Genomic DNA, 15,730 nt, shown 5'->3' with positions numbered 1-15,730 from the left:
TTCGAGGCAGTAACCGTGTTGGATAACATCTTTGACCCACCTGTCCGTGGTGATGGTATTCCACGTGGACAGGAACCGCTGGAGTCTTCCCCCGACAGGTGTTATATGGTCGGGGGGAAGGGAGAGGGCGTCACTGTTTGTTTTTGGGGGAGGACCTGGTATTGCCGTAACCGCGTCCTCTGCCCTTTGTGCTGGAGCCACGATATCCACCTCGTGTGTTTTTATCATAGGTACTTTGTGTGCCCCCTTTATTGTAGGTTTGCTGTGACCCTTGTCCTCTACCCGCTCCTCTATTTCCGGGGCGACGAAAGGAGCCACTACGAAATGTCTGCGTTTGCAGAGCCCCCATTGACTTTGCAGTGTCTGTGTCTTTTTTAATCTTTTCTAGGGTGGTGTCAACCTCTGGTCCGAATAAGTAGTCGGGGTTGACAGGCTGATTGAGGATGTTATTTTGAACCTCAGGTTTGAATCCGGAGATTCGTAACCAGGCGTGTCGTCGTAGCATGACGCTGGTGTTTATTGCTCTCGCAGCTGTGTCGGCGGCATCCAGTGCACACTTAATGGATGCGTTTGTGAGAAGTTGTCCCTCCCTGATGAGGAGCTCCGCTGCCTCTTTGTACTCGTCTGGTAGATGTTGGAGTAGGGTCTCTAACGTGTCATAGTGTGAGCGATCGTAGCGAGCTAGGAGCACCTGTGTATTGGCAATGCGCCATATGTTTGCCGCCTGGGCTGCAATCCTTTTGCCGGAGGTCTCTAGAACCTTGGACTCTTTGTCCGGGGGAGGAGCATCACCAGTTGTCTGCGAGTGTGCCCGTTTGCGAGCATTAGCAACTACGATGGAGTCCAGAGGTAACTGGCCTCTAATGTACGTAGGGTCCCCAGGTGCGGGCTTGTATTTTTTCTCGATCCTGGGGTTTATTACCCGTGCCCTGGTGGTTTCTTTGAAAATGTCCTTTGCTGGCTTGAGGACACCTTTCAACATGGGCAGAGTCTTTACAGTCCTCTCTGAGGATGCGAAAGTGTCCACCAAGAAATCGTCCTCGATTGTGTCTGAGTGGAGTTGCACTCCATGATTGGCTGCGGCACGTTCAATGAGGGCGTTGAATGCAGCAGTGTCCTCTGTGGGAGACGTTTTTGCGCCATAAAGCTGCGTGTCCTGTGTATCCAGAGCGGCACCTGGGTCTACAGGGTCATCCCAAACTTGATCAGGGTCCTGCTGGCCTTCAGGGTCCATATCCATGGGGTAGGTGGTGTCGTCACCCATGTAGTCCTCTACTGCATCCGTGTCGGAGTGCGTCGGAGAGAAGGACTGTGGATCTGGGTAAGAGGTGTGGAGGCGTTCATAAAGAACTGGTTCCGATTCCGCCGGCAGTTTTTGCTTTAGCGGGATCCTGTAAGAGTCCAAAGCCTGCTCGGAAGTGATCTTCCGCTTTCGGAGCATGAGCCTGCCGGTGTCGGCGTCGATGAAGGGGGACGGTGATGTCCCAGTAGGAGAGTGTTCAGTAGATGGGGACCTTGTCTGGGTGACACGTGTTCTGATCTCGAATAGTTTCGGCTCCGTGGATGGCGGCAAACCAAAGGTGATGTTGGTTGGTGCCGAAGGTGCCTTTTGAGCTTTTTTCGGCTCGGAGCCCGACGTGGCCTGGAGGGCTGCCTTTTCTCTGATGCGTTGCAAGGACGCTGCAACTTGTCGCACCTGGAACGCCGACGGTTCTTTGGCGCCGAGTGGTTCCGTAGAGGTAGGTGTGGACTTCTTTGGAGCCACAGGGTCATCGAGTCGAGGAGAGGTAGTAGCTGTCGACGGCGTCGATGATTGGACCGTAGTTGCTGCTTTCGAGGTGGATTGCGATGCAGCGGCCATTTTAACCTTGGTGGTCGGTGCCGATTGTTTCGGTGCCGGGGGCCGAGGCGCTTTGGCGGTACCGATGGCCTTTCTCTTTGGGTCGGCGCCGACATCGGCTGCAGCGAGTTCGGCACCGAAGTCCCTTTTGGTGCGGTCGGAGCCGACGGGTTTGGCTGGCGTCGAAGGTGTGGTGGTCCTCGAGCCGACCAGTGTCAGTTTCCCTTTCGGTTTCTGTTGAACCAGTGCGACGATTGGTTTCGGTTTCGTGGAAGGGAAACCAGTCTTTTTGGGTAATAATTGCTCTCGCTGGATGTCCGAGGCCGGGCCAGAGGGCGGGGCCGAAGAACTGCGGGATTGGTCTTGGGTAAGGCCCGAAGGCGATCTCTCGACCGGAGCCGTAGACTGACGCACTGGGATATCCTCCGTTTGGACGGGTAGGCCCTGCTCGTCACCAGAGCTACCTTCTTCGGCCCCTAAGGCCTCATCGTAGTCTCCTACCTCATCGTCGGCTTCTTCCCTGTGAAAAAGCTCTTCATCTACATCTTCCGATCTGGAACCGTGTTCGGAAGCGGGGCTGGAGGGTATGTTTTCCACGCTTTCAACATCTTCGTCCTCGGTGCTGAAGATGTTGGTCGGGGCCGGTGCCGCTTGCTGCGCTTCAAGTCTCGCGGCTCGTCGATTCCGGAGAGTCTTCTTGGATCTGAATCGGGCACAGGCCATACATTTCGATTCGTCGTGATCCGGTGAGAGGCATTTGTTGCACACCGGGTGGACGTCGATATGTGGATATTTCGCGTGGCAAACAGGACACCGCTTGAATGGGGTCCTCGATTCCATCGTAGATGTAGGGTCGATGGTCGGATATAATGGATCCGAAAAAGTTGTTAAAGTCGCTAAACTAGCCAGTAAACTGTCGATACCGATCGGGAACAGTACCGACGAAAACTAAAGGCCTTTTGGCCTGAAAACTAAATTTTCCTAACTTAAGTCAAGATAAGCACATCCGAACCCAATGGCGGAAAAAAACAATCTGAGGATGGAGAGGATGCCCATGCGCACTGTGGTCCAGGGGAGGAGTCACCTATCTCAGGATACTTCGAAGACTCTTCCAGGACAACAACGTGCAAACATCCGGACCCAACGCTAGGCGGCGATCTATGCACAGATATGCACAGATATGAATTCAGCATCCCACATGCCTCGAACACTTAGATAATTCTCGCAGGGCTTTACAGTGCTTCATCATTAATGAGTTTCCACAGAATTAGAAAACGTTTACAGACACATTGGCAGGTGTAGGACTGATGAGCCAGCTCATTTGGTTGTAGGGCAATATTGTATGTTCCCCGTAGGCTGCTCTACCTAATGTTCTGGTTGGTTTACTCTTACTTCCATCCTCACAGTAGATCAGCCCATTGAGTTTCATCCCATGCCTCATACATTTTTAAATATCTTTAGGGCAGCCCATGCCAGCATAAACTTTTTTTTTGCTGCTGCAACGCACCAGTTCATCAATATACTATGTCCCCTTTGCTACGATGAAGTTCACGATCACAATCAATCTCTGGTATCTATTCAAGGTCTGATCATCCCATATTCGTAAATGTACAGATGCTGTCTCCAGGCCTAGTGGTACTCCCTGGGTGGCAGCTATTTAAGGCACCAAACCAGAACTCTGCTATTACTATTCACTACCATATTGTATGAAGATTCCTTGTTCAGCGCATTCCCTCAGGTAAGCGTCTCCAACCGTTCTAGGAAAGATCTGAGCCCTCGTGTGTATTCTGGAAAGGACTAAGTTGCACCAAGTTCAACCACAATCTCAACGAGACCTCCCTGGAGTGCTCGAGTGCCTCTTCCCCGGCCTCCCGCTCAGGTGTACCTTTGTGTTCTGCTCGATTTTTCCCGGCCTTCTTGTGAGGCACAATGATGGAATGTGACTTCAGTCTCTTATCATTCAAGTCTAAGGGTTAGAGTAGTGAATGGAGCCTATTTACTAGGCACTTCGACATGATTCTGTGCTCTTCCCCATAGATCAGGGCTCGCACACATAGCCTAGGGGATAGATTCGTTAGTATTAGGGATAACCTGTCCTGTAGTGAGGGTATTTCATGGAGCCGTGCTGAATTCAGGCCTGGTAGGCCTCAAACGGGAGAGACTCCATCTTTCTTTCTGCTCCGGCAGCTTGGGATGCTTCTAGGTCAAATGTAATGTTTTAGTTATGAGGTGTTATTCGCTTGGAGAGAACCGGTTCAGGCCGGCCCTTATCGAAGGATTGTATTTTTCTTCATGCCGAAGACACTACATCAGGCCGGCCGGCTGGGAACGTGTCCTTGGTACGGGGAGGTACAAGAATTTGGTGGGCGGCAGGTTACAGGCCGGAATTTTCCATGAGGAAACGCACCTCTATATTAGTGAAAGTCTGATGCAGTTACATGTTCAGTCCGTAGGCGGCATCTAGCCGTTAGCAGTAAAGCTACTACTTATTCCAGGGAAGACAGACGCCATCTTGAAGGCGGAGAAGAACCGAGAGACAGATCCTCTCCTAGCAGAATAGCCAGAGAGGAGAGAGTAGCCGATAAGGAAGAGGTCCCAGTGACTCGGAGAAGGGTGATTCCAGGCGAGCCGAGGCACAGACGAGAAGGGAACCTAGATGACCACTGAGTGCAGGCTACATACTACTAAGGTGATGTCGACCCTTTCTTATTAGAGTGTACAACTTAATCTTTCACTTTTCTTTGCAGGTTATGTGTTATATCGTAATGTTATGTGATTGTGTATGTAATGAGTAATAAAGTACCCAGTTTGTAGTGAACCAACATGTGCTGCGTGTTCTTGTATGAGAGGGTAGCCTATTCTTCTAGTCAGCTGCGGCTACATGAACAGATGTTAACCCTGATCAGGTAAGTGGTAACTGAATAAGGGAAAGAGGAGCCCCTCGAACCTGAGAACAGGCTATGCTTGAACTGGCAATCCTTGTGTGATCTGATGAATAGTGAGACTGATTCCCTTTTTGTATGTTATGGTGATCATAGGATGAACTGTCGTATGAGACTGACGTCTAGGTAGAGAGGTCTGGATTCGTATAGGATCGCTAGGCCGCCACTTGTGATACTGTCGTATGGGCAGAGAGGTCTGGATTCGTAGGGGATCGCGAGGCCGCCACTTGTGCTGAGACTGCCGTCTGGGTAGAGAGGTCTGGATTTGTGTGGGATCGCGAGGCCGCCACTTGTGATACTGTCGTATGGGCAGAGAGGTCTGGATTCGTAGGGGATCGCGAGGCCGCCGATTGTGCTGAGACTGCCGTCTGGGTAGAGAGGTCTGAATTCGTATGGAATCGCGAGGCCGCCACTTGTGATACTGTCGTATGGGCAGAGAGGTCTGGATTCGTATGGAATCGCGAGGCCGCCACTTGTGCTGAGACTGCCGTCTGGGTAGAGAGGTCTGGATTCGTAGGGGATCGCGAGGCCGCCGATTGTGCTGAGACTGCCGTCTGGGTAGAGAGGTCTGGATTCGTGTGGGATCGCGAGGCCGCCACTTGTGATACTGTCGTATGGGCAGAGAGGTCTGGATTCGTAGGGGATCGCGAGGCCGCCGATTGTGCTGAGACTGCCGTTTGGGTAGAGAGGTCTGGATTCGTGTGGGATCGCGAGGCCGCCACTTGTGCTGAGACTGCCGTCTGGGTAGAGACGTCTGGATTCGTGTGGAATCGCGAGGCCGCCACTTGTGATACTGTCGTATGGGCAGAGAGGTCTGGATTCGTGTGGAATCGCGAGGCCGCCACTTGTGATACTGTCGTATGGGCAGAGAGGTCTGGATCCGTATGGGATCGCGAGGCCGCCGATTATAAGAGGTCTTGGTATGTATAGTAGGAATTCCCTGTCCTTAGGTGGTAGATATATGTGGTTGCACTATTGTAAATAGGTTCTAGGGAGGGGGTAACGTTCTGGCTGGGTTAGTGAGGCTCTGATGAGCGGGTTCTATCTGATCCGAAAACCCAAGCAGAACATTTTGTCAGCTTCTCAGTGCAGTTTTAGGGTTCGCTAAATCCCTCTGGGTATTATTCAGTCGCTTTCTATAGACTAAAGAGGTGTCTAGAGTTTTGCTCTCCACAATCAATTCTTGATCGTAGGACATGTATGAGCTGTATGTATTTAAAGTGTTTGATATGCTGTCTTTTTTGAATGTTCAGATGAATGTTCAGATGTTACCCAATGCCTGGGGGAGTTTGCTTACAGCCATTAGAGACTAGTTTTTGTTTTACTCCAAGTCTGTGATCTCTCCTGACATTGGCTGTTCAGGGCAACCATTTCACAAAAGGATGTGGTCACAGAGAGGAAAGGGGAAATTTCATGTTTTGCCTTGTCATGGGAATCTCTACTACACTGAAAAAGCAGTGGCCGGCTAACTCTTCCCACTAAACGGGCTGATCTGGTTTTGGCAAAGGAGAAAGACTAGTATTTGAAAGCTGGCATGTCTAAAAGGGCAACAACCAGCCGGGGACAATGGAGATCACCATTTTGTGCAGCACAGACACATACATGGACTCCAATGTTCTGTCACAAGTCCATTCGTAGACAAACACACATCTACCAGTCATGAGGGAGACTAAGAATCCATGTATAGGGGAATGAAAGACTTTATGGAGGAGATGCCAGCGGACCTGCTCCTAACTCCCCTCAAGAACACAGATATAAAGGTATGTGCTCAACTCCATCAACGATGCCACCGCTGTCAACCCTGCATTGCCTAGGTAGAGGGGCCGCAGCCCGCCTTACAAGAATAAAGTGCACTACAGGTATTAGAGCCAAGCGATTAGGTCACTTGTGGTTTAAACAGAAGAAATTGTACATAAAGGGACCCACTCTGAGAGGTAAGTGAGGTCAGGGAGAAAGAGGGGAAAACAAAGCAACTGAAACAAAAACAGCTCCCCTAAGACCTATATTTCTTTATCGGGCATTAAATCTCGTATGGGTTGAAATCCAAATTTAACTAGACATTATTTTGACATTTAAATACACATATACATGTTCTGTTTTTTTCTAAAAATTCATTTTCTTTTTAGTTCTTATTAGTTTTCATCTGTTGTTTATCAATACATATTATTTTATATGTTTTTGTTCACTAAGAAAACACGTTTTTTAAAACATTTTGTAGTACAGAAATAGATACACCTGATTATATACAAGCTAACTATAACAACCCCCAACGGAAGACTCAATCTGAGGTCAAGTAAGATGTTTTAACATTTTGCCTTGTGCAGTCTACCTTTACAGAGAAAGGCTAGCGTGCTTGCGTCAATGCTACGCACTCAAACCTTAGTTAGCACCAGAAATCCACGCAGAACTCCAAAACTACATTAATGCAGCACACTTGGGGCCTTTCGAGTTTACTGGGCTCAAAAGGCAGGATACACAAGGATTGATGGTGGCTAGAGACCAGGGACCGATGGGCTTTCTGAAGGAAATAGGAACTGGCCGGTTGTATTTTGGGAGGCGATGATAGAGGACGTAATATTGTACATCTGCATGATGAACGAGTTAAGAAATGTCCAGATGGATCTTGGGATGGGGTCATTTATGAAAGAAAGAATGCACCTGCATATGAACGCTGCGTGAACTGTAGGAGCTCATATGTTCATCTGCACTGTGAAAGGGTGTAGGTTAGCCATGGAGATAAGCAGTAGTTAAGGCCTCAGCTGGTTAAGGAAAGAGAATACCCAGGTAGGTGCGACATGGAGTAGAAAAGTAAGCCGGTGTTCTGTGGGAAGAGGAGTGTATTAAGTAGGTATCCTTACCTTCAAGATGAAGGACTTGCCATAGAACGGTGTTTCGATGGTGTACACAACATCTCCCACTTCCTGTATAACGAAAAAACACACAGAACATATTAAAGGAGACTGCACTATAAGGAAATGTAGGTGCGGAAGATCAAAACTGACTCTGGTTTCACAAACGCTTCCTGTTTGAGCCCAGTGCAGCGCAACATCAGACAGGTAGGAGGAGGAGCATCCGGTGGGCCACGTCAGCCGTGAAAGAAGGTGGGCCACGTCAGCCGTGAAAGAAAGTGGGCCACGTCAGCCGTGAAAGAAGGTGGGCCATGTCAGCCGTGAAAGAAGGTGGGCCACGTCAGCCGTGAAAAAAGGTGGGCCACTTCAGGAGTGAAAAAAGGTGGGCCACTTCAGGAATGAAAAAAGGTGGGCCACTTCAAGGTGGGCCACTTCAGGAAGGAAAAAATGTGGGCCACTTCAGGAATGAAAAAAGGTGGGCCACTTCAAGGTGGGCCACTTCAGGAATGAAAAAAGGTGGGCCACTTCAGGAATGAAAAAAGGTGGGCCACTTCAGGAATGAAAAAAGGTGGGCCACTTCAGAAATGAAAAAAGGTGGGCCACTTCAGAAATGAAAAAAGGTGGGCCACTTCAGAAATGAAAAAAGGTGGGCCACTTCAGAAATGAAAAAAGGTGGGCCACTTCAGGAATGAAAAAAGGTGGGCCACTTCAGGAATGAAAAAAGGTGGGCCACTTCAGTCATACATAAAGATAAGCACTCACTGACCGGTTCAGCTAAGCGGGAGGATGAGCCACTCGTGGCCGATTTAACAGGCAGGCAAGGGCAAACATCCGGGAAAGAATGAACGTATTTGTGTTTACACTTACACATCTCTGATACAACGCAGGGCGTGGAGCATTTGCACTATATGCTGGGTGGTGGTAAACGTCTGCTGGTCTCCTTTGGGGGCTAACTGCCTTATTCTTCATGTGATTAGGAGTAACAGTTTGTTATGGTCTAGGAGAAACACCGGCACAGTCCAGAAGTCTAGTTTGTCTCCGCAACTAATTGCCTGGTCTTTCTTCACCCTTGCTCCTTCTGGAGTCTCTTCCTCCAATAAGGAGTTTGTTAAACGCAAGGAACATCTATGCCTAGTAGATAATACCTCTAAAATCCCACTATATCTGTGGAGTGGGTCTACTACATTTCAGCTTTTGTCCCCTCTGCACTGCCCCACGTGTATACCCTCTTCCTTACAAACCATTCATGGTTCATCGATGGTTCAGACCTGTAGACTGGGGCAGACATGCCAACGAAGCTGCTAAATACCAATTCTATTTCCATACAAGTTTGCACATTTTCAAATAGTGGTCTAAGTTGGTTCTAGGGATTTCGAGGTGGTAGGAGAGACCGGCCCCCTGAACTCCTGGAAACTTGTGTGCCACTCGGTGTTATGACTGATCGCCAAGGGACTCGGGTGTAATTTTGTCCCCCGTATCCTATTCTGTTTGTATTAGTGGCTCATCAGAAATAAATCCTAATGGCGACTGCGCCTTGAACCTATATTTATTGACTGCATTCAGGAACAGGCTCTGCACCTGGATGGATTAAAGCCCATCTCCTGGAACTGGATTGGTGGACCACAATTCTACAATGAATTTACAAGCAGGATTGTTTAAACAAAATATCTAAAAGAAAAAGCGAATTACTCTTAAATACTCCTCCAGTTGCAGATACAAGGCACCTGCAGATGTGTAATGTAGAAAGGGGACTTGACAATTCTACAACTTGCTGGAGGAAAGAGGGGAAATGCAGCAAGAAAAGGACTCTAAGAGATTTCATCAAAAGGGCTGCCCTTCCCAAGAAAATACATGCTCTGATCATACACATTCTGCCACAGATCCCCATCGGTATTCACTCACGCTGCTTTTCTCGAATCTCCAGCTGGCCTCTTGTGCCAGGATCTGCTCGACCACTTCCAAGGACTCCTTGCCTTGCTGCACATACCCTCGTTCCTGAAACACAGGGGTTGGTTATTCTTGGGGTTGGTTGGGACAGAGACCCGCTTCACAAAGCCAGGCAGAGCATGCAATGCTGCCCGGCACCATATATGACATATCCTGGAAGTGACAAACCGGGGAACTTTGAACACCCCTCTGTTTTCTTTGGTTTCATATTTCCCATTTTAGATTCCTACAACCTACACTTCTAGATGACTGCAGGTGAAGTACAAACGTTTTATGGATACCAGAAGGAACATGGCTATGTAATTGTAAGCTTTATTGTTTAGTTAATTAAACCATTACAATAGATAATATCTACAAAGAGTAAAAACAATTGTCAGACAAAATTTTTTTTTTTTAAACTTGTGTATAAAAACATGTACAAATGAGATATTTGTAAACAATCGGTCAGTTTAACACAGCTTGTGTTTGCTGATACGCAACAGTTCTACTGCTTAAAATATGTACATTAAAGTTTACTGAGGCAATCAGCGCATTCCAGGACTCTTCTCAAGAAACTCTCGGACTGCAGAGCGGGATCGGCCTGTTGGGTTTGACTTTGCATTTCCACCCAGAGCTCGTTCATAGACTCCGCCTGAGTATGGCCACATGTGTGCGCATCTTGCCATGACCCAGGGGCAGAATTTGAAAAACAGATGCTGGAAGCTTCCTGACATGGCTATGGCCCTAAGGCATTACTCAAACTAGTGTCCCTTACAAAGCAACATACCAGTTACCTCTAAATGTCCTAAATAAAGGTGATCTGGGATCCAATGTCAATCATTTGGCTAGACAAGCTGCATAACTGGTTGATATTCAAATCAAGTGGAATTCTTTTTTCACCTGACTGTTCTCTAGACTGAGAAGTCTCCTTTATTCACTAGTTCCACTGTCTAAGACAATAATTAATCCTAACTATTTTATCTGGACCTTTTTCCTACCAAATTCAAGTCAGAATACGTGCTAGAAAGGAAATACTCGTGAAAAAATAAAGTGGATATTTTGTAAATCATAAATTGATTTAAGTCACCGCTCACACATCACACATATACAGGTCTAAAGTAAATGCAAATACACCTGCTGACACATTTCTTCCACAAACACCACTGCAAAGATAACTTTTTTGATACGGGGTTCTTCAGAAATGTTAGCACGAGGTAAAAATAGTTGGAACCCATCACTTACCTCTTTGCGATCGCATTCTGCTTGGAAGCCCAGCTTGCTAGACCCGAGCTAGTGGTAGAGAGGAGAAGAGAGGCCCACCTGGCTAAGACTGCTTGGAAAGCCGAAGGAGAAGTAAGAGTGGAAGAAACGAACACTCCTCTACGCTTTGAATATGGTTTTACTACTCTCAACATTGCATCTTTTCAGCCAGCAGGGCAGTTTCTTCTCCTAAAATACTGGAGATTCCGCCAGATTATCTGTTCCTTCAACCATGAGCAAACCCAACACTTTACCTGAGCTGTGACTGCTTGTCCCCCTGTCCCGCCATCATCAGACTCATTGTCAGATCCTAAAAAAGGCAGAGACACAGGTCACAAGACAGATACCGGCCAGTATACCAAAAGATACAGACCTCTGAAGTTCTCTTGTGCTAGAGGACATTTTCTCACACAAGGGGTGTTTTTTTTAAAAAACTGGAACACTGGAGTAGAGACCTCTGGTAATAATTCATAGCTGGTGCAACATGGTCTGATGGAAAGGGAGGCAAGATCACTTGAACAATTCCGCACAACCCGAAAGGGATAGGTTTTCACTAGCACAATGGGAAAGTCTACGATCATACATGGCATTTCCAACTCCAGGGCAAGGACGCATCACAGAGGATCCAATGAGATCTTCTTGCCCGGGTTTGGGTGCACGAGACCGCCACAGTAGATCCCAGTAGTGCAGTCACACATCAGCTGCTCCACATTCGTTTAAGTTTCTAGAGGGATCCCCTTCTCACCTGCAAAGGACTCCGGGGGAGAGTAGAACTGTCCATCTGAGATGGCGCGAGGGTAAAGCAGGGGCCGATGATTGGCCGCAGACTGTGTCGCCAGATACCCTGCAACCAACAACAATTAACAAAAAGAAAGGGCGCACGTGCACAGAATTAATGACGCTCCCGCCTCTATCTTTAATGGTCATTACACGATGAAAGTTGAAGTTTGGTGAAATTACTCCTCCTAGAAACCCAACTCCCATCATCCTTTGCCAGCAAGGAGCCCAGACACCACTGCCCCAGTAATCCAGGATAGAACTTGCAAGCATCTCACATAAGTAAAGAAATTCAATAAAAATGTACTTAAAAAATACACTTCTGAAAATAACCTTCCCTGAAAGGGTAAACAAGAGACATTTTTAATACAGCAGATGCAGCATCACAGGTCCACGGCCATCCCCGTAACGTCTTCCAGGAGCAGCCGGTGTGTGTACAGGGAGGCTGGGGCACGAGGGCAGATGCTAAAGGTGCAGGCCTCCTCTTGTCTGGGGTGAAGTGCTCTGAAGCCCAATTATGGCTCCTCAAAGGGCCTGATTGGGTGGTAAAGGATAGTTTTCAAGCGAATGTATTGTATTGTATTGTAATTGCATTTATATAGCGCTCACTACCCCTGACAAGGTGGCAAAGCGCTTTTCGGAGAGTAGCACGCTACTCCGGAGCCCATAAAGGATTAATTTTGAATTAGTATAGTGAAATATGAAAGTAATTTGAGTGGTGGATAGGTTACTCAGTTATTTGGATTTCAGAAGGATAGCGTAGGGATAGGAGAGGAGAAAAAAAGGTTTTTATTTATATAGCGCTTGTTACCCGGGATGGAGTGTTGAAGCGCTTTTTCGGCTAATGTGTAGCAGCCTCTGAAATAGTACTTCAAATCCGTGCACCCCCATCTCCTAGACCTCTGATATTAATATACTTTGGCTACACAGGGGCCAGATTAAGCCTCACCATCTCGCCAATGGCAGTAGTGTCATGCCTCCCCAATGGCAGTGGTGTCATGCCGTTCCAATGGCAGTGGTGTCATGCCTCCCCATCTCCCAAATGGCAGTAGTGCCATGCATCTCCATCTCCCCAATGGCAGTAGTGTCATGCCTCCCCAATGGCAGTAGTGGCATGTCACCCCATCTTTCCCAAAGCCAGCAGTGTCATGTCTCCCCATCTCCCCAATGGCAGTAGTGTCATGCCTCCCCATCTCCCCAAAAGGCAGTAGTGTCATGCCTCCCCAATAGCAGTAGTGCCATGTCTCCCCAATGGCAGTAGTGTCATGCCTCCTCATCTCCCCAATGGCAGTAGTGTCATGCCTCCCCAATGGCAGTAGTGTCATGCCTCCCCAATGGCAGTAGTGTCATGTCTCCCCAATGGCAGTAGTGTCATGCCTCCTCATCTCCCCAATGGCAGTAGTGTCATGCCTCCCCAATGGCAGTAGTGTCATGCCTCCCCATCTTTCCAATGGCAGTAGTGTCATGCTTCCCCAATGGCAGTGGTGTCATGCCTCCCCAATGGCAGTGGTGTCATGCCTCCTCAATGGCAGTGGTGTCATGCCTCCCCAATGGCAGTGGTGTCATGCCTCCCCAATGGCAGTGGTGTCATGCCTCCCCAATGGCAGTGGTGTCATGCCTCCCCAATGGCAGTGGTGTCATGCCTCCCCAATGGCAGTGGTGTCATGCCTCCTCAATGGCAGTAGTGTCATGCCTCCCCAATGGCAGTGGTGTCATGCCTCCCCAATGTCAGTGGTCTCATGTCTCCCCAATGGCAGTAGTGTCATGCCTCCCCAATGGCAGTAGTGGCACGTGTCCCCAATGGCAGTAGTGGCATGTCTCCCCAATGGCAGTGGTGTAGGTCACCTCATTCTCCCCCATGGCAGTCTTGTAATGTCTCCCCATACCCCCAATGGTAGTAATGCCATGTCTCCTCGTCTCCCCAATGGCAGCAATGTCATGTCTCCCCGTCTCCCCCAAAGGCAGTAGTGTCAGGCCTCCCCAATGGCAGTAGTGGCATGTCTCCCCAATGGCAGTTGTGTCATGTCTCCCCAATGGCAGTAGTGTCATGCCTCCCCAATGGCAGTAGTGTCATGTCTCCCCAATGGCAGTAGTGTCATGTCTCCCCAATGGCAGTAGTGTCATGCCTCCCCAATGGCAGTAGTGTCATGCGTCCCCAATGGCAGTAGTGTCATGCCTCCCCAATGGCAGTAGTGTCATGTCTCCCCAATGGCAGTAGTGTCATGCCTCCCCAATGGCAGTAGTGTCATGCCTCCCCAATGGTAGTAGTGTCATGCCTCCCCAATGGCAGTAGTGTCATGCCTCCCCAATGGCAGTAGTGTCATGTCTCCCCAATGGCAGTAGTGTCATGCCTCCCCAATGGCAGTAGTGGCATGCCTCCCCAATGGCAGTACTGTCATGCCTCCTCATCTCCCCAATGGCAGTAGTGTCATATCTCCCCAATGGCAGTAGTGTCATGCCTCCTCATCTCCCCAATGGCAGTAGTGTCATGCCTCCCCAATGGCAGTGATGTCATGTCTCCCCAATGGCAGTGGTGTCATGTCTCCCCAATGGCAGTAGTGTCATGCCTCCTCATCTCCCCAATGGCAGTAGTGCCATGCCTCCTCATCTTCCCAGTGGCAGTAGTGTCATGTCTCCCCAATGGCAGTAGTGTCATGCCTCCTCCTCTCCCCAATGGCAGTAGTGTCATGCCTCCTCATCTCCCCAGTGGCAGTAGTGTCATGCCTCCTCATCTCCCCAGTGGCAGTAGTGTCATGTCTCCCCAATGGCAGTAGTGTCATGCCTCCTCATCTCCTCAATGGCAGTAGTGTCATGTTAGTTGAGCCAGCTGGCTTCAGTTATACTGGCCCATACTTATCGGCAAGGATGGCATGAATCCAGGAAACAAAACACACAGCGCTCCCAGCCCACCAGCCAACTCACATCTCTCCTCCGCGGCTTCCTGAGATAAGACTTTGAAATCAAGGAACCAGGTTTCCAACCAAGCGATGACGAAGGACACGATGGGAAGGAGGTAGCCGAATGCCCCTTTTGAGAGAAGCTGCAATGGAGGAAGTTACACAAGACATGAGATGCGTCACTTGGATTGGCGATCTGTTATGACGAAAATGTTGCCTCAGCAACAATGTTGAGAGCAGGACAACATATTCATTCACTTACCTGCCTTCACTCAAGAGCTCGGTTGGATCTCAGCACAACTTCTATAAAAACAAAAAGTGACTGGTGCCAACTCTGCAGCCTAGGTGCATTATTTGTGCATTTGTGTCCAATGGTGCCAGGAGAATGGACACAAGACTCTCTCCTACTGAGGGATCCATTCGCCTCAGCTGCACGTGGGACATTCCAATGTAGCAGACAGTGAAGAGCACAAGGGCAGGTGCTGGGAACCTCTTCCTTTAGTTTACACTCTTCCAAGAGAAGTAGTTAGTACAGGGAGGATATAGTCATGCCCAATGCTTCCAACTAAACAGGCAGCTATAGAGCTAGAAACATGTCGCCGTAGATCAAATATAGCAATGCCGAAAGCAATCCGAGCTAGAATCGATTCTTACCTTGGAAAGTGTGAGGGCTGAAAAAACCCAAAGTCACACTAACCACCACAACAGTGTTTCAACAGCCTGACCCTACAGATTATAAATGTAAAACAATGTATATACATGCGCAATAAAAACATCAGAACTACTCTGGCAGGGCAAAGAGCCTTGGCTGTGCCCAGACGAGGAGCGACCCGCAGATGAAGCATGCCACCTAGTGCGGGTTAGGGTTTGTGTCCTCTTGAATTGCGACAAAGGGGACAGTAGGGGTGGATTTTAAATTGCACATAACGTATTTATAATACAAAGAGCGGTGGTTGGGGGTATTTGTGGAATAATTCAGTACAAGGGTGGCAACCTTGACCCCTTTGAAATGACACTGCTCTTTCTCTCCCTTTTACTGCGCCCCATCATCATGGATGCAGACAGAATTAAAAGGATGCGGGGATTCTGGCCGGCCCCACTCTGGGGTCTCTGGTGCTGCACCACCAAACTAGTCAACTGGAAAGACACTGCGACTCAACACACCAAATACTTTGTGCCTAGTGTTCAGAGGATGACTTGCTCAGTCTTACAACTGCAGGGACAAAGCATATGATTTTA

General features: G+C 48.6%; 1 protein-coding gene across 26 annotated transcripts in view; it reads right to left on the bottom strand.

Moving 5' to 3' along the window:
* Positions 1-15,730, bottom strand: part of LOC146869369 (stAR-related lipid transfer protein 3-like) — a 138,585-nt gene that overhangs the window by 39,445 nt on the left and 83,410 nt on the right. For all 26 annotated transcript variants that reach the window (XM_085653461.1, XM_085654540.1, XM_085653293.1 and 23 more), the window contains 5 exons: positions 14,517-14,634; positions 11,563-11,661; positions 11,072-11,127; positions 9,534-9,626; positions 7,641-7,703 (listed from right to left, as the gene is read on the bottom strand). In XM_085653461.1, coding sequence (XP_085509587.1) covers positions 7,641-7,703; positions 9,534-9,626; positions 11,072-11,127; positions 11,563-11,661; positions 14,517-14,634 — 429 coding nt within the window. The remainder of the gene's footprint in view (positions 1-7,640; positions 7,704-9,533; positions 9,627-11,071; positions 11,128-11,562; positions 11,662-14,516; positions 14,635-15,730) is intronic.

Source organism: Triturus cristatus, chromosome 1_1, assembly GCF_964204655.1.
Source record: "Triturus cristatus chromosome 1_1, aTriCri1.1, whole genome shotgun sequence".
Taxonomy (NCBI): Eukaryota; Metazoa; Chordata; class Amphibia; order Caudata; family Salamandridae; genus Triturus; species Triturus cristatus.
The sequence above is the reverse complement of the archived record's forward strand: the minus strand, read 5'-3'. Positions and strand labels throughout refer to the sequence as shown.